The 18,704-nt window shown below is 43.5% G+C and overlaps 2 protein-coding genes across 5 annotated transcripts in view; both read left to right on the forward strand.

The window, feature by feature from the left end:
• The window catches only part of DSTYK (dual serine/threonine and tyrosine protein kinase), a 28,473-nt gene extending 20,961 nt beyond the window's left edge, over positions 1 to 7,512 (forward strand). Inside the window, exons 9-13 of one of the 2 annotated variants that reach the window (XM_075521980.1) lie at positions 393 to 525; positions 714 to 827; positions 1,318 to 1,432; positions 2,524 to 2,658; positions 3,702 to 7,512. In XM_075521980.1, the coding sequence (XP_075378095.1) occupies positions 393 to 525; positions 714 to 827; positions 1,318 to 1,432; positions 2,524 to 2,658; positions 3,702 to 3,889 (685 nt within the window). In that variant the 3' untranslated portion in view covers positions 3,890 to 7,512. The remainder of the gene's footprint in view (positions 1 to 392; positions 526 to 713; positions 828 to 1,317; positions 1,433 to 2,523; positions 2,659 to 3,701) is intronic. The other variant, XR_012778522.1, reaches the window with a different exon arrangement.
• Positions 7,513 to 7,619: 107 nt separating this feature from the next.
• On the forward strand, positions 7,620 to 18,704 carry RBBP5 (RB binding protein 5, histone lysine methyltransferase complex subunit). Of its 3 annotated transcripts, none has more exons than XM_075521984.1 (14): positions 7,620 to 7,898; positions 8,073 to 8,098; positions 8,223 to 8,395; positions 8,812 to 8,952; positions 9,457 to 9,619; positions 10,085 to 10,194; positions 10,368 to 10,487; positions 10,783 to 10,936; positions 11,047 to 11,118; positions 11,698 to 11,815; positions 12,601 to 12,670; positions 12,789 to 13,018; positions 13,291 to 13,368; positions 16,860 to 18,704. In XM_075521984.1, the coding sequence occupies exons 1-14, from the start codon at positions 7,880 to 7,882 to the stop codon at positions 16,886 to 16,888; spliced, it is 1,503 nt and encodes a 500-aa protein (XP_075378099.1). In that variant the 5' UTR covers positions 7,620 to 7,879; the 3' UTR covers positions 16,889 to 18,704. The 3 variants fall into 3 exon arrangements, with proteins under 3 accessions (XP_075378099.1, XP_075378097.1, XP_075378098.1); XM_075521982.1 differs by having other exon boundaries at positions 7,621 to 7,898; positions 13,291 to 13,485; XM_075521983.1 differs by having other exon boundaries at positions 7,621 to 7,898; positions 13,291 to 13,485; positions 16,863 to 18,704.

Genomic DNA, 18,704 nt, shown 5'->3' on the forward strand with positions numbered 1-18,704 from the left:
AATCATCCCTCCTTTCCCAATCTGTCTTTGTCCTGTCTGAATTCACAAAAGAAAATGATGGGTCTGCACTGCAGAAAACAGCTTGTTTTCAGTAAACAGCTGCAGGTGGGTGCTGCAGTACAGGCAACTGAAATAATACAGTATTTTTTTGGTACTATAAACTTTAATAAGCTTTCTTGAGTTTAATTGGATCAGACGGCTGTATATTGTTATGCTCCTCAGAACTGTGGAGTGCTGTGAATTTTTACTGCATGGCTCATGGTATAGGTGTATCTTACTGTTGCGCTAAAGCTTGCAGCTATTGGGCATTTTTCCTTTACAAGGTGAGGCTTGGCCTGAGGGGGAGGGAAGGATATAAAAATGATCAACTTTCTGTGCCGAACTTTCTCTAGGTCTCTGCAGACGCATGAGCGGCTTGTACATCTCCATGGTTCTGTGATAGATTATGGCTATGGAGGAGGCTCCAGCATTGCCGTCTTACTGATAATGGAACGGTTGCACAGAGACCTCTATACAGGACTAAAGGTAACAACAATCTGTGTGTGTATGTGTATATACATTTTTATATATACATTAAAAAATCCACACCTAAATATCTATTAATCTGTAAAACAAAGCTAGAATTGCTTAGTTTTCAGTGGTTTTGGCAAACAAGAGTAAGCAAAAGTGACTTCCGCTTGTAGGAATTAAATCTGTGTTTGTTTATTCTTCAGGCTGGGCTAGAATTAGAAACACGATTACAGGTTGCCTTGGATGTAGTTGAAGGAATCCGTTATCTTCACAGTCAGGGACTTGTGCACCGGGATATCAAACTTAAAAATGTCTTGGTAAGGAAAACTTTTGTATCTGGCTAATCCTGAAGTTTTAGGAGGCCCTTTCAGTGGGAGGGAGAAGTATAATATAAGTGAAGTAATAGCTTTCTTCATACAGGATCTTTTAACTTGTGGTATTGTTAGCCACAACGAGCCTTGCAGTGAGGTTTCCCTAACTCATTTTCAGGCAGAAGGCCTAGGGGAAAGGGAGCAGCAGAGTGACTTCTCTTGAAGGTAGAGAGCTTGAGCTACAAGTAGGACTTCCAGTTCCCAGTTCTATTAAACCCCAACCACACCCTCTATGTTGAAGACAAGTGAAGGCATGTCTTGTTACTGAGCTTAACTAGATAAATGTCCAAGAGCAGCCAAGTAATCAGAGGAGCTTACTTAAGAACAAATGCCCAACCTTTCAAACATAAACAGAGTTTAAAACCTTAATATTAAAATGCAATACTAAAACTGAGAAGCACGGTTATTAGCTGCCTGTATATGAATTCTTCTACAGCTTGACAAAAAGAATCGAGCCAAAATCACTGACTTGGGGTTCTGCAAACCGGAAGCCATGATGTCTGGCAGTATTGTGGGCACACCCATTCATATGGCTCCTGAGCTCTTTACAGGTATGCTTGTTGGTGGAATCCACTACTGTCTCTGGCTTGAATTTTTGAAGGCCATTGAGGGAAAAATAATTAAATCGGAAGACTACCTGCTTACAATGCATAGTATGTATTTTTTTTTCTTTAAGTCTCAGTCTTAAATCTTTGTTTACTTGGAAGAGAACTGGGGGGGTTCATAAGCTTTGCTGAAGTGATTAGTACTCTTGCAGTTGGAAAGCTAAATTATTAGTTATTAGGAAGCTGGAAATATTTGGCTTTCATAGGCAAGTACTTCAGAAAGGATCCCCGTTTTTTTGTATAGATACCAAGTAAGGAGTTTCCAAGCTGTTACGAACGTGTGGAGTGTGTTCAAATCCACTATGCGTTGTGCTTCTGGCAGGCACTCTCTCTAAACTTTTTTCTGGAGCAAGCATCTTACAGTAGCACTTAGAGGTCCATACCACACTTATCGGAATCCTTTTTGGTCTATCTGAGATGCTGTCTCTGCTTTGACAAGATGGCAATCAAATTGAAGGGACCCTATTTGTGTTTAATTTAGAAAATATTATTCAGGTGGTTCTCGCTACTAACAGTGAAATACGCATGACTAGCAGGCTAGGCCTTGACCTTACAGAGGTGAGCATTGGCTTAGCCCTTACGCACTTACCGTGCTCAATCTTTTCTTATCCAGTGGGTGAACTTGCTATAAACGAGTAATTGCCAAACTTCTGGATTGAGAGGCTGATGTTAGCTCTGTCAGACTGCTGGGCTAGCAGCAGAGCCAAACAGAACTGAGTCTTACAAATGTTGAAGTCTGAAATACACCTGAGCGCCTGTACCTGCAGTGGTCCATGAACCTCAGCTTGGGAACTGTTAACTGCCAGTACAGGTTAAGTGTATAAATCCTCTGAGAATGGAAGGTCTTAACTTTTATCTCTCCACCTTTTGGCAATGATTCCTGATGTGTTACGAGGCTTCATACAATCTTGCCATCTGGCAATGAAGTTGTGGTTTTAATTTGAGGAAGTGGAACGCCGGAATTAGTTCTCGGACTGCTCAGTTTCCAGTGATGATGATGATGTTTGCCCTGCTGATCAAATGTATTTTTGTCACAGGAAAGTACGATAACTCAGTGGATGTTTACGCATTTGGCATTCTGTTTTGGTACATTTGTTCGGGACATGTGAAGTTACCAGAGGCTTTTGAGAGATGTGCAAGCAAAGATCACCTTTGGAACAATGTTAGAAGAGGTATAAATGGCTTATTTTGAACTCTATTGGTTGATACCTTATGCTGGAGTAAAATTTGAGGGGATTAGGAAATCCATTTTTATCCTCTTGGACCTGAAAGGTAAAAATACGAGTTGTATTGCTTAATTGACAGTCTGAAGAGTAACACTTACCTAGTTAAACGTGGACACTTTCTACTGAAAGTCTAACTAAAATTAGCAGGGAATTAAAAAAAAAGGCTTTCAGTTAACCACCTCCTTGCCGTAGTGTCATAGGAGCTGTGCTAGCACACCACTTAAACCATGCGAAGTAGTTCAACGCTTACGATGTAAACCAGACCCCAGAACCAGCCAGGGATGATCCCCTAAAGAATGTTTAATCCCTTGCAATTTCTGGAGGCAGTGGAGATCTGTACATTCAAGTGCTTAATATGCAGCATGCTGGGGAAGCTGTCACTGATGTGCTGGATGTCGAGTAAAACACACTGATAGTTTTTCCCCAGAATAGAAACTTACTGTTATGCCTGTGTAGGTTTAGTGTAGTACTGTGTTTAGTGGTAGCTTAATCCTTCATGCTGCGTCATGGTATCAGAATGCTTTACTACTTTGTGTCCTTAGTTCCTGCCCATGTAATCTCTCCCCTTCTCATGTGAAAAAGATTAACTCAGATGAGTGAGTCTTGTATTTGGTCAGAAGGCTGCACTCACTGCTGGTGCTCATGTTGAACTTGCTCCCAAAGGCACCATTATAACTGGATGTGGGACTTGTTTTCTTATAGAGGAGGGTACTCATTTTGCTCCCAAATAGTTGTAAAGAGGAGGTTCCAGCGAAACTAAATGTGTTGGCCATCCTCTGGAAGTGTGCACGATCTCCTGAGCGACTTCAGCAATGCTCCCAAAGATGCCTCGGTGGCATTGCTGAAATGTAAGCTATTATCAAGAGCATTAGACCCCAGACAGTCCACGCTGGGTCACTTCAGCCTGCACCAAAATACTGAGCATCAGACAAAGGTTCTCTCGGATTTGAGGTGTACTGATGGTAACCAGGTTCCTCTCCATTTTCCAGGAGTTCGCCCGGAGCGTCTTCCGGTGTTTGATGAGGAATGCTGGCAGCTGATGGAAGCCTGCTGGGACGGAGACTCCTCCCAGCGCCCTCTCTTGGGGATTGTTCAACCCATGCTGCAGGGGATCATGGACAGGCTCTGCAAGTCAAGCTCTGAGCACCCCCATAAAGGGTTGGATGACTCTACTTGAAAAGGAAGCACAGAAGAATTTTTAATTGTGGGAGAATTCTGAACCCCTAACTCTGCAGGTGGCTTCTTCAGATGTAGCTCTTTGTGGCTAACATGAGTGGGACAGGTAATAGCAACCAGAAGATTGCTCATAGAGGTGAGACCTCGGGGATGTTCCATCTCGAATAGCGGCCAGAGAAATCTCCCCCGGTACACCCCATTGATGCTAGTTACCCCGCTGCAGCTTTTATTATGGAGTTGTGCAAATAAGATAGAAAATCCACGCCCTTGAACTGAAAGGGATTTTTGCCAATCCCACACAAACACCAATCGAAGAAAAGCATCTTGTGTGTTCCAGGTAGCGTCTGCGTTGCTAGGAGTTGATCATGACAGTCTTTACTCAGCAAAGTAAAAACTCTTCCCATTGACTGATGGTCCTAGGTGGCCTTCAGTCCACACAACTATCCCAATCACTTATCGATTGGCACCAATTACAGTGCAGCCGGAGAGGAAAGAGAAAGCAGAGGCTCAAGGCTAGAAAGTGTTTAGAAGCTGAGAGCATCTATCTGTATTAGCTTCTTGCAACACTCAAAATGTTTACATTGACAGGAGCAAAGCTTCCGTGTTTTACCTAAGGGGGTTTATCTACTGTTCCACTGCAGTGCAAATACCCCAAGTTATAAGCTATTTCTCTTATGTACCCTTCACCTCTTACTTATGTAAACAAGCTCTTTTCTGGTACTTTTGCTTCATAATAGTTATTTGAATGTCTGAAGAAACCTGACCTTTCTTTTACAGTCTTCTGGTAAAATGGAAGACTGTTCAGAGATTACATATTGTAATACCGAAACAAAGTCATTACAACTAATGACTGTCCATGGGGAAAATGCCAATTCATTTTAATTAAATTTGGGTTTTGAATTAGTTGTAAAGGCAGTGACAGTTTTAAATTGCGCTAACTATGACAGCCATATTTTTAAAAATAAGGTTTCTTCAGCTTTTTTAAAGTCACATGCTTGGTGAGAGCATACTCAAGGGAAAACAGGTCATTCATTCTTCTTCAGTAGCTCTGTATTGTGGCTGTGTCCGTTCATCTGATCGTTTCACTCTGGGATCTTGAATTTGGCTGTATGGAAAAGAATAAAAAATGGGGGGGAGGGGAATCCTTTGCAAGGAAGGTATGGGCTGAGGTGGTCCTGCTGCTCTTCCGAAGAGGGCTGCTTCTGAAAATATCCTTGCCCTTTGCCTTTTGCATTTCTGGGGCAAGATTAGTTGATCTTAATGTAACATACCTATGGGGTGGAGGCTGAAATAGAAAATGCACCTTGTTTACTACATGAGGAAATACTGAGTTGGCAAGTTCTCCCTGGGTTTACTGTTCCTCCCAGCTGCAGGGGATGAGCATGCAATGGCTGTGTTTCCCAGGAAAGCTAGCATGCTGCATCCAAAGTAGTGTAGGCATGTGGAATTACTGCACCTTGTTGCTGGAATTTATTGGCTAGTACATGGCAAAATTACAACCGATAGTCTGCCTGTTGAACAGCGTGAACAACGGAAAGGGATACATAACCCTGCAGTATTAGTTTAGTTGAAATCTTCCTTTCTTTGTGCAATAAACAGAATTAATGCTTTTTTTATATATAAAAAAAGACTTTTTTTACTTACCTGCACGTGTGGGCATTTTTCTGGTCTGTGATGGCATTAACAGTATGGCTCTAGACAGATACAGCCTCGCCAGCTGCTCCAGCTGAAAGCGCAGCAACCAAGAACCACACGCGCAGAAGAACGAATACTTTTCCGAAGTAGAATCGTTAGGTGTGCCACTGCCTTGGTGCACGCTCATGCCACCGATGACACTAACAGTATTAACTCTGTTCTACTGTGCGTGGTGGTTAGTAACCTTATTTAAAACTAGGAGAGTCAAGGTCAGTCTCTGGCAATTAATAGAGGTAGCTTGTGTAAATAATAAATGTATGAATAAAATTTAAATCTCTGTATATGCAATTCCAGAAATGTCTTGTATAGCTTTTCCTGGGTAGCAGTCTCCAGACACTTAACTGCTGCCTTTTTATTGTTGTTTGTAGCTACCTTGATGTCTTGTTTTCCATTTTCCATGTCTTTTTGCATGTGCGGCAGTGTAGATCTGCAGGTTTTCCCAAACTCAGTACAGCTGCTTCTCTGCATTTTTTTTTTCCATTGGGTATAAAGTCTGCCTGACTGAACTTGTTTTGAGAGATTTCACACCCCCTGTTTATCTTTAAAACTAGTGTTCTCTCCCCCCGCCCCCCATTAGAGTGAGGAAAACAAGGTGAATAATTACTTTATTAAAAGATTCCACAGTTGGTAAATTGAAAGTGGTACCAAACTCAAACACCTCTGAGCCTGGTGCAGTGAGTCTCAGCTGAGCAGGTACTTTTCTCCCAGACAAGGCTGCCTTTATCGCCTCAATCTACTGAAGATGGTTGTTATATCACTACTACAGATGTTTGTTTTAATGTATGTTACAAAAGGGTACTTATACAACATGCCACATCTAACCAGGTAGTGGACTGGCTTCTGTTGTGTACAGACCCAAATCGGCGTGTTGCTGTTCCAGTAATGTGATCATGGCCACTTAAAACAAGCTGAGGCTGACTTCTGTGAACAGTCAGGAGAGTAAACCTCCACTCTCCCTTCCTGTATGTCTAAAGTGGAGATCAGGCCTAAAATGATTTTTGGAAAAAAGCTTTGTTTACAAAGGTGTGAGGTTTACATGCTGAGGGGGCTCTGCTAGGAGAGGCGTTAGCTCATCGCAAGGTTCAAGGACAGCTTGAGAGGTGCTAGGAACTTGCTCTGCACTTCAGCCTCCCCAGCCTGGTTTTAAGCCTTTCCTTCACTCTACACTTAGTGGGACGAGCTGGGAGAAAAAGCACTCGCACTATAGGGGATGAGGAATGGGCTGGAGGGCTGCGGCAGCCTGGCAGAGCGATGCTGCTTTTGCTGTGTCTTGCTGCCAGAGCAGAAGTCTGCAGGACGCTTACTGCGTGTCTTGAAGCACCAGATACTCACCTTCATTCCCAGGATTGTTACTTACACTAAAGGGCTTGTTTTGGGACTGAAAAGCAGGTCTGGAGTTTACCTGTAAGGGGGCTGGCTGGGCTCTCCCCCATCCCACCCTGGTGCCGTATTTGGGGAAGGGGTGAGCAGCCCCCCGCCTTCCTGGCCCTGCTAATTTTAACTTAAGTAAGTTACACAAGTAACTATTTTTTTTTCCTCTCTCTCTAAAGCAGAACTGACCTTTCCAGGAGAAAGCAGCCCTTTATCTGCTTCAACCTCCCTTGGGGCTTAAAAATAAAATAGCACTAAATGTTCTTACAGCGGCTTCGCGTGCTTGGGGGGGGGGGGGGAGGGAGCAGCGGCCAAGCCCTGGCGTGTGTTACGGCGTTATAGGAAAATGTAATAAGCTTACCGGGCGCGTACGAGAAAGTGCAATAACCGGAACGACCGAGCTCAACCGTTGTATTTTATTGTTATTGTTGGTATTTTTTTTGTATCCGACCCGCGCGGTACTAACCCCCTCCCGCACTCCGAGTGTTGTAAGAGACGCGACTGTGAGCTCAGCCGTCGCCCACCGGGCGCTGCACAATAAAGCTGCTCTGAACGGCCGCTCTCGCTGCTTCTTCCGCCGCCCCCGGAGCGCCGCCCGCCGCGCCCCGGAACCTCGGGCGTGCGGCCGCGGGGCCGGCCCGGAACGCTCCGCGCGCAGGCGCCGGGCTGCCCGCCGCGCTGCCTGAGCGCCCGCCGCGCTCCCCGGCCCCGCCGCCGCGCGGGGAGAGGGTGGGCGCTGGGCCCGGCCGCCGCGGGTCGGGTCGGGTCGGGTCGAGCCGGCCCGGGCCGTGAGGTGCCGGCGGGCCGCGGGGCTGGAGGAGGAGGGAAGCGGGGGTTCGTCAGGCGAACGCCGGGACGGCGCAGCGCGAGGCCCCCAGCGGGGTCCTTCGGCGACGGGGACGGAGGGAGCGGGACGGCGGCCGCGATGAACCTGGAGCTGCTCGGTGGGTCCGGGGCGCGGGGGCCGCGCCGGGGGCGGGGGCGGCCGGGGCGGGCCGGGCCGGGAGCCGCGTGTAGGCGGGCGTCGAGCCGCCGCCCCGCCGGCGGGGAGCGGCGCAGCGCGGTCGGCCGGGGCGGGCCGCGCCTCACTCAAGCGCTGTCTTTGCGTTTCGTTGCAGAATCCTTCGGCCAGAACTACCCCGAGGTAAACGTCCTCCCCGCCCCGCGGGGCTGCCCCCGTCCCGCCGGCTGCTGCGAGCGGCTCGGCGGCCGGGCGGGGCGGCGGCGGCGGCGGCCTGACCGCCCCCTGCGCTGCCCTCTCCCCGCAGGAGGCCGACGGCACGCTGGACTGCATCAGCATGGCCCTGACCTGCACCTTCAACCGCTGGGGCACGCTGCTCGCCGTGGGCTGCAACGACGGGCGCATCGTCATCTGGGACTTCCTGACCAGGGGCATCGCCAAAATCATAAGCGCTCACATTCACCCCGTCTGCTCGCTGTGGTGAGAAAAAGCTCATTTTTTTTCCTCAGAGCGACTGAATTCCGGGCTTAGTTGCGATCGAGCTCGTAGCCTCTGCGCTAGATGCGAAGGGCTGTTCTCGCTTCTGTTAGAATTTGTCCGTGCCTGTGTTTGCTGAGCGTCAGGCGCTCTGACGCCCTGACAGCTCTCAACGCCTCGGCGTGTTGGTTGCCGCAACGCCAGCCCGTTGCGGGGCACTTGGTTATCTTTTAGGACAGCTTCCTTTAAGAGAGTTTGGAAGCGTGTTACGCTTATTAAGTTTTTGGATGTGAGGTTATTTTTCAGGCTAACGGATTTGTAGCTGAGCCTGATAAGTTGGTCTGATAATCTTAAACTGTGGGTGTATGTTTTATGCATTAAGGAGTAACGTTTATTTGAACTGCCTCTCGTTACTGTAGCTGGAGTCGAGATGGTCACAAACTGGTGAGTGCTTCGACCGATAACATTGTGTCGCAGTGGGATGTGCTCTCTGGAGACTGCGACCAGAGATTTCGGTTTCCTTCGCCTATCTTGAAAGTTCAGTACCACCCTCGAGACCAGTAAGTCCTGTGAAAAAAGGGCCGAATGCTCTCATTTTGGTAGAACTGCTCTCACTTTGGTAGAACTAATGAGTACTGAAATGTTTTTATTGCAGTTTGCGAAGTGATTTTTTTCCGAGCCTAGCAGATGCTGTCAGTGTATCTTCTTTTTGTGATTAGAACCCTCACTGGATTTGTTGTGGCTCTTTTTATTATGAAAATATCAGGAAGGAAGGAGAGTAAACAAGAGAATAATTCTTAGAAATGTGTATAGAAATGTCTCATTGAGTTTACAAGTTTACTGCATAAACTTGGAGAGGCTTCCAGAAAAAGAAAGGAAATGAAAGTAGATACCAGCTTAACGTAATTTTGCGATTTCTAAAGTGACAAAGATGAAAGAAGATAATAAAAATACAGGGGTATTCTGTATTTCTTGATACGGGTTGAGATTTTTTTTCTGCTGCTAAGCATGGAAACTTCTTTTCCAGAGAAGAAACTACTAACTCTTCTTTTTCTGCTTTGTAGAAACAGAGTTTTGGTTTGTCCCATGAAGTCGGCGCCGGTGATGCTAACACTGTCGGACTCCAAACACGTTGTCCTACCTGTGGATGATGATTCTGATCTCAATGTTGTGGCCTCCTTTGACAGGCGGGGGGAATACATTTATACGGGCAATGCCAAGGGGAAGGTGAGACTTTAGCAGGCGGCACTGGATGCGATAACTTAGATTACTTCCTGCTTTTATCAAGATGCTTAATGTTTCTGGGTTGCGTTCTCTATTTTAGTACACCAATAAGACTTCCTGAACGTCTCTTGAATAATCGATATTGCGCTGATACGATCTTCTGAATAAAGCATCACGCTTTATCTTTGAAGGTCTCTAGACTATAATACTTTGTTTGAGTTAGGTCTTTGTGTTGCTGTTGTCTTTGACCATATTTGTTGGATCCTTTTCCAGTGTAAATAAACCAATGTTTATGTCGCAGAACTGTCGCAGAAACTGTAGTAGAAACTACAGTTGCAGAATCCCAACTATTCCTGTGTAGATTGCTGAGGCTTCTGTTGTCAGGGTTAGTAGCTGACGTGAAAGGTACCGAAAGGGGAATGTGTTATAATGAAGACATTGATTGCCTTCTGTCTCCTTAATCTTCAGATCTTGGTCTTAAAAACAGACACTCAGGATCTTGTTGCTTCCTTCAGAGTGACAACTGGAACCAGCAACACCACAGCTATTAAATCGATTGAATTTGCTCGGAAAGGAAGGTGAGTTACTTCCTCTATCGGGTGGTATCTTTAAAGATGAATTGAAAGCTATAGACTAGATTGGCAGAGCACACAAGGTCTTAAACCACCCCACAATTCTTTCATGGAACTTATTCTTTTTATTTTCTTAAGTCTTCTAATGCAATGCATGTTCTGTGCCCTCTTTCCTCCAGCTGCTTTTTAATAAACACAGCTGACCGGATAATCAGGGTGTACGACGGCCGTGAAATTCTAACTTGTGGACGAGATGGGGAGCCTGAACCGATGCAGAAGCTGCAGGATTTAGTGAACAGGTAAGAGGCAGCAGAATGGCTGGTCAGCCTGACTTGAAGAGGTGAGGTTTGTGTGCTCTGCACTAATGGGAGTCTCGGGATGAAGGGTAGCTCAGTGTCTTTTTTAGTGTAGTGGACAGATGCTTTCATATGAAACCTGTCTGTCACGACTTGATTTGAAGTTTAAATATTATTCGTGGGTGGGAGTTGTAAGAGCTCAGACTGAAGAACAAGCCCACTCCGCAGTCCTTCATCCTCCATCCTCCATGTTGTGCTGTTGTTTAACTTTAACTTGCGATGTTGTTTTTGCACGCAGGACACCGTGGAAGAAGTGCTGTTTCTCTGGTGATGGTGAATATATAGTGGCAGGTTCAGCACGACAGCATGCCCTGTACATTTGGGAGAAGAGTATTGGAAACCTGGTGAAAATCCTCCACGGGACCAGAGGAGAGCTGCTCTTGGATGTAGCAGTAAGCAAACTGTCTGCTATTACAGTGTTTCTTGTTATTTTGAATACTAAGCTTTCTTAATTCCATTTACCAATTAAGTTCCTCCTCTTTTCTCTTTCAAATAAATCTAGTGGCATCCTGTCCGACCGATCATAGCTTCTATTTCCAGTGGTGTTGTGTCAATATGGGCTCAGAATCAAGTGGTAAGCGTTTTAGATCACTTCCTTAAGAGGATTCCCCAGTGGTCTCCATACTAGTAGACTGAATTATTGCAGGTTGAAATCCTTTGTTAAATCCTAATTCAACAAGCTTGTTCGGTTCACCTGCCTAACTTGAAATATGTTTGCCATCTTGTTGAATGTGAGGAGGATACTCACCCTTTGGTTGCTGAACTGGTTAAGCTTTGCATTAAAGGCTTAAATATCACGGGGACACGGTATGTGGAAATGGTGTCCTGAATGTGTCACGTAAGTGCAGGAAGTCTGTGTGAGTGAGCCAAAACTTAAGTGGCTAAACATGAATGTAAAGCTTTGGTTTTCAGGGTAATTATTACATACATTGCAATATTTAAGGAATGTTATGATGTCATATTTTCAGTAGGAACTAACTTGTACAGTTTCTAATTTGCCACGTGACTGTGGACCCAAATGAGGCTTGATTTTTGTGATCTTGCGCCTGGCTTGGGGGATTTTAATGCAGAATGAGACTGTAATTGCATGAGTCCTCACTACGACTGCTGTTCCTTTGCATAAGGTAAAAACTGTTTTGAATTTGTGGTTTAGGAAAACTGGAGTGCCTTTGCACCTGACTTCAAAGAGCTGGATGAAAACGTAGAATATGAAGAGAGAGAGTCAGAGTTTGACATTGAAGATGAAGATAAGAGTGAGCCAGAACAGACAGGTACTGCATGAACTGTGTTTCTATGTAGCAAATAATTTGTAGTCTGAATACATGAGCATAGTAAAAATTAAAACTAGTGGTCACGGTGGTATACGTGGGCATTAAGTGACAAAACAGGAGTTGAATAAATGAAGATGTATGAACTAGCACAATCAATGTGATTCCTGCCAGTTGACAGGCAACGTGTTTTTTAGAAATGCCTCCCCTCTCCAATACATGTTTAAGCAAAAAGCAATAGCAGACAGACGTGTATCGGACAGGCTGGCTCTCAACAGAAGCAGCGCTGAATTTGAATCAATAGCAGCGCAACCTGGCCACTTGGTGGAGCCAGAAAATTGTGCACTGCGAAAGTTAAACTATGGAAAGGAATGAGGATTATTCCCAGCATAGCACAGAGCTCTCCTCATTACCAGGCTTTGCAGCACTTCTCATGTTTAGATTAATTGTTGTTTAGCAGTTTTTAATGTTCAAGTGTAACATCGGCTTGTGTGAATTAAGCATTGAAGCCAATGTCATCTGATTAAGGACTATTTTAGTGAAAACAACAAAACATTTAGAAGATTTTAAATCCTCTATCTAGCTTTACTACTAGTGTTTTATAACAATAGGTCTGTATTAGAACATAGAAAAAAACCCCCGATGGATTTAAGAAGAAATTCTTTAGGTTTGTTTTCTGCTTTAATTCTCATTTCTGCATGCTGAGACATTTAAGCACAGTCCCATTCTTGCGAAGCCATTTGGTCTTTTCCTTACTGTCTTTAATTCTTTTTTTTCCTGATTCTTAGGTGCTGATGCTGCAGAAGATGAAGAAGTGGATGTAACTAGTGTGGATCCCATTGCTGCCTTCTGTAGCAGGTGAAAGAGTAATTGTTTTGTTTAAAGTATGAATACAAAACGTATCGCTAAGATTCTCTGTATCATATGTTATAATAACCCCTCATTTTAAATGAAAGCAAATGTTTTTCCTTCACAGCGATGAAGAACTGGAGGACTCCAAGGCTCTGCTTTACTTACCCATTGCTCCTGAAGTCGAAGATCCGGAAGAAAACCCCTATGGACCTCCACCAGATGCGGTTCAGAGCTCTTTAACTGATGAGGGAATAGGTTCTGAGAAGAAGAGGCAGTCCTCCTCTGATGGACCTCAGGCACCAAAGAAGAAGCCCAAAACCACCAACATTGAACTACAAGGAGTCCCTAATGATGGTGCGTGGAAGCCGCCATTGTTTTATTGCCTATTCTGCATCTGAGGTGGTCTGAAGACCAGAAGTTCAGAAGGTCACTCCTTAATTTTCCCCTTCCTGTGAAGTCACTTCTTGCCACAGTTATTAATGGTCACCAGCTCTGCAAATTTTGCTGGCATTTTGCAAACTGGGAATGACTAAAGGCCTCCTGAAACTGTAATTTTTAATGATGTATGTGCCGGTAGAAGCATCCCAAGAGATAACTCCCTTTGGTAACACCTTGTCTCTCCACAGAAGTCCATCCGCTGCTGGGTGTGAAGGGAGATGGTAAATCCAAGAAGAAGCAAGCAGGCAGGCCTAAAGGATCAAAAGGTAAAGACAAAGATTCTCCATTTAAACCGAAACTCTACAAAGGGGACAGAGGTGCTTTACCTCTGGAAGGAGCAGCGAAGGGTAAAGTGCAGGCGGAGCTGGGACAGCCTTTGACAGGTAAGGAGAACCCAGCGTGAGCGTCGTTGGCTTGCTTGGTGGCCTTGCTTTGTACAGACCCTGACTTAATCTAGTCATAGCATTTTAGCTTCCCAAATGGCACTTGCTCACTAAACGTTTAGCTGCTGTCAAGGATAGGCAAAATTTTACATTTTTAAGTGGAAGTGCTTTCAATCTGTTTCATAAAACTGATAACCGTGCCTGTGTTGTTGCATATAAAGAGCATGTAGGATTTTTAATAGAGATTGAGCACTACTTCAAAAGCAAAAATCTTTTGGTTACTTTAATCTTTTCGATAACTTCTATCAACTCTTACATAAATAGTAATAATGTTTCATTTTGCTGGGTCGATTTTGAGGGGGGAAAATGTAAATAGTGAAGGACTCCGAAGCTTAAATTGTCATTTTGTGCCATCAATACTAGGCAGAGTGATGAAGAACAGAAAAGTTCTGTAAGCAGAACTAGGAAATGGAGCATCAATAATGGTCCGTTTGATAAACAAGCCCTGAGATAAAGTTCAGGAGCTGAATTTTTTATTGCTAGCTATACAGCAGCCTTAGTTAAATTCCAGAAAGTACAGTTGCTGTAAATGAGGATAGATTTTGGTGGACTTATCTCCCTTTTGGGTTTTTTTGTCATATTTTGGTGGTTGTGTACTAAAACAGGACTGTTGCAGTCACCTTTGTTGGGGCCCAGACTTAGTCTCAGCGAGACTAAATTTTTCCCATCTGTCTCATTTGCTGCTTCAGCCTCTTATTGGGGAAAAGTTCATTGAAGTGTAGTAAAGAAAGCACATGTTTGGATTAAGTGATGTGGGCTCCTTTTTTGGGGTTTTTTTTAGATTGTAATGAAGAACTCAGGGTTGATATATAAACAATTTCAAAGACACGGCGTAATTGATATATCAAATTTTGCATTTCCTTGAACTCAGCAGCTGCTGCTGTGGATTTTAGACAGTACAGAAGTGATTTTATTCCCCCCCCCCCTTCCTTCCCTCACTGCTGGTCCTATGCTACCCACCTTGCTCATTGTCCTTCCTGCTCAGCTCCTGTTATGTTGCTTGTACTAGTACTGATAATTGCTATTTGCAGAAAAAGGGAATGTGATAAAAGAAACTTATTCTGTATGTGGAAAAATGTGGTGGATGTTTTTTGAGCTTCCATTTAATCCTTTCACACCGCACCTTGCAAAATCCAGAAATTAAACAGATAGCCAGGAATATCCTTAGCCCTTGTTTGTACCCTGGGAGGTACTGAGTAGCTTCTAGTGTCAGATTTACCAGACAGGGGTGATTCTCTTTTGACTTCTCAAGTCATTAGGGGGCATCCAGTATGTTTTAAAGAATTATCTGGATTGTGTGGATCCTCAGATGTTTTTGCTGGCATCTGTTACACTTCCTGATCGCTCTGTTGTGCCATGCTGTGACAAGACTGGTTTGAAGACCAAATGAGTATAACCGTTAGTTTCATCAGCAGCCCTGTTGATTGCTTTCTTTTATCACGCTGCTAATTAACATGACTGTATGCAAAAGGATATAAATGAGAAAGGATCGTGCACTGGAAACTTAACAGCGTGGCTTCCAAAACAAATTTCAGTCATCATTTGCTTCAGAAAAACAATGCTGTATATTTTTCCTTTTCTGTGTTTAAGTTGCTGTATAAACAGTCTGTTTTCAGAGAAGTAGTTTTAATAGCAAGTATTTTTGTTCCATTTTTTCAAGGTATGTTTATGTAAGTTTGCTATCAACTTGCACTAATTTGCTTGATCTACGCTTGTAGACAGATCTCGGTGTACTTTCTTCTTGCAGCTTGTTATCACTATTGCATCAGTCTGTTCTGAGAGCTGGAAAACAATACTCCCATTTCCTTTAATACATTTCAAATGAAGCAACATTCTAGACAGACTCCTTTCTTGTTTTTTTTTTTTTTTTACACATCCTTGCAAAGCCATATTTGGGAGGGTTATAGTCTGACTTACTATAAAAGACAACAGTGGAATTTTACTGGCTACTGCTGCTGAGCTCAGGATGTGCATACCTGTGCCAGTAGTTAGCTTTGGTTTTTGGACACTGTAAAATAGAAATTTTCTTTTCCTATGAACAAATGGGTTTAGACCCGAGTTCCCTACTTACTTTACCCATCTATTGGAGATGGGAGAGCTTTCTAAAATTAACTTTTAGTCTTTGTTGCCTGTAAGCACTTTAAGGCATTTTTCCTTATGGTGGTATTTTTCCTTAAGGTGGTATTCTTTAGCTTGATTGAGCTATAGGCAAATAATTACTATTGCTATAATGGACTTCTGTCTCTTATTAGGACCTGTTATTATGCTCCCTTCTACAGTACTTCTACAGTTGACTTAAGAGGATCTAATAGATCCATGCGGTAGTCAGCGTTGGAAGTGTCTGTATGAGTCATGTTGTGAGAAGAACAGATTGTCCACTGAAAGAAACTGTCACTTGGATCTTTCCAAACTCACAGTAGTCTTTTAGTCCATGAAGTCTGTCTTCCTTGCACTTACAGCTTGCCCTTACAACTCCTATTTTGGGCAGCCAATATTTTTTCTTGGGGTTGTCGGTGTTCCACCATGTACAAATACACACCTCCAAATTCAAATGGCCACCTGCCTGGGAGCCTGGAGCCAGACTGCCTTTTCTGTCTCTCGTGCACGAAGCTGTTAATGCTGCTCATTCCTTGTGCTGTTGCTTTCTGAAGTAACTAATCAGTCGCTAAAACAGTCACACAACAAGCATTTCTCCTCTGGAAGCTGTTTGCTGATATGCCGTAATACAGTGTCTTTCTGCAGGCTGCATGGCCGGGACTTGGGCTGGGCCCTGCTGCAGGTGCATCTGTGTCACGGTGCTGTGCACTCCGGCAGTAAATGTCTTATTCTTAAAGCTGCTATGTCAGAATCGGGTTTCAGTATAAACTGAGAAGCTTGATCCGTTTTACAGTTTTAGAATAAAATCTTGCGGCAATCTGGTTTCACCCAAAGGAACTTGTTGGTCCACTTAGGTGGAACTTGTTGTTTTCAGTTGTGCTTTTGCTCTGAGATTTTGGGATTGAGGAATCAAAACATTTTACACCAGGTAAGTTTGCTTGCAACTTAGTGGAGTAAAAGCACAGAGGTCCTTAGCCACCTTGTCCATGCCTGTGCACGTGATCTCAAATACAAATGCAGAAACACCAGAGATCTTAATTTGTCATAGGCAGTATCTTGTTGATTATATCTCATTCTGAAAAGAATGGCTTTATCTAGAAAATCTTGTTCTCTCTCCTTTTTTTCTGGAAATGCTACCATATTTGGTGGTCTCTGGTTTCTGGTAACATCTGTTTGAGTCTGCTTACTTATTTTTCACTTGTCTTTGATCTCTTCAGCAGGTGGTGCCATCTCAGAATTGTTATGAAGAGAGTCGTCTTTATCTTCCTGTATTCTTTCCTATATTGGCACCATAATGTGGAAAATAGATGACATGCTCAGTCAGAGTGGACTGACTAATACAGCAGACTGATTGTTCATGGATTCAGGGAGTGACTTTTGTAAGAAATGAATATGGAAGAGGAAACGGCCTTCATTCCTCCTTAGCTGCCTCTTCATCGAAGAGTGTAAGATGCTGACTCTCAGGTCATGCGATTTGCAAAGAGACTGACTGGACTGCCTTTGTGTTGACATACATAACTAAAGTTTCTAAAGTGAGCTGGTACCCAACACTCTGCCACTCCACAGCTTATCAACCATTGTCTTTGAAATATTTTTGTTGTTGTTCCTGGATTGAAGAATACCCAAAGTGTGTATTTTTATTCCCGATGCCGTATGACTGTGTATCCTGCAAACTTCCCTTTCTTTGCTCTTAATTTTCATTTTGGTGAGTTGTAAGTCCTTCTATGCCAGCTGCATTATCTTATCAGGTTTTCTCTTAGCTCAGTGTAATGTCTTCTATGCTGACATGCTTAGCGAAACACTGCTGCTGATTATGTGCCAGGTTTGATTTCATCTCAAGCGGACAGAGATCTAAAGTGAAGAATCAAGACACCCTCTGAAGCCTGCAAAGAATGAATCTTCATATTGTGAATATTTTAGACATGAAGGATGACTCTGCTTATGGGAAAAGGAACAAGTGAAAGTAGCTCTAGATAAAATACTCGGTTTATATGCTTTCTTCTAGCTTGTGATATGAAGAGCTGCGTTGGCAGTTTCTTTCTGTCCTTGCAAGTGTTTTTATTATGTCTTTGCTGTGAGCTGCCCTACCAGAAACAATTGGTTTCCTCCTTAGCTGGTAGGTACGGACAGTTAGAGAAAAAACAGAACCAATATTTCTCTAAAGGGAAACAGTAGTTTTTCAGGGTTTTTTTTCCCCGCTTCTGGATCAAGAATGAAAGAAAGATGAATGCTAACAGCCCATTCCCAGCCATGCTTTAATCTTTTATTCCGTAAAGGTGGTTGCAGTATTTTCCTTGTGGGAATGGGAAGAGACACTTTGTCTATCCAATACCTACAGCCTGACACCTCTCTGTACTAGACCAGCCACCTATTAAAAGAAAGTTTTCATTCCTAATGCCCCTTGTTTTATAGACTTTTATAGTTCCTATGCGATTACTTTCAGTTTTTCCCCAGATGTAATTATTGAGATTATCACTACGTACTTAAATTTTCAAAGTATCCTGCTGACATTAAAAACCAAGAAGAGGAGTCGTAAAGAGATTTATTAATTTGCAGTTGGAAGTATGCAGTAGTTGCATGAGATATCAGCATGGGAAGAGAGGAGACATTTTAAATCGGAAGGTTTTTTAAAACTGGTATTTTCATTTCCGGCTTTGGTACAGTGGCCTGCTTCATTTAATGAGATTCACTCCCATGCGTACAGTATTAGTTTTCTTTGTTCTTTCTGCTTGTAGGATGACTCGCATCTTTCCTGGAACACTGTTACGTCAAATCCACCCATATGTGGTGTGGCTGAGCCCACGAGCTTTAAAAGATGCACAGGCAATGGTTCTCTAGATTATTTTAAAGCCTATAATTTGCCACAGACTCCAGCCTTCACTTCTGTTAAAACTTCTCTGTACAGTGTATATGTCCTTGGTTTATTTTCTTCCATCTTTTATTTTATTTTTTGGTATCTGTAGTTTTGTACAATATTTGTCAGATACTGGCTTGATGGTAGCATATAGCAGTGATGTTAGTTTTTGTGTTTGTAAATAAAGAGGTATGGTTTATTTCCTAAA

Source organism: Mycteria americana, chromosome 20 (assembly GCF_035582795.1).
Source record: "Mycteria americana isolate JAX WOST 10 ecotype Jacksonville Zoo and Gardens chromosome 20, USCA_MyAme_1.0, whole genome shotgun sequence".
Lineage (NCBI taxonomy): Eukaryota > Metazoa > Chordata > Aves > Ciconiiformes > Ciconiidae > Mycteria > Mycteria americana.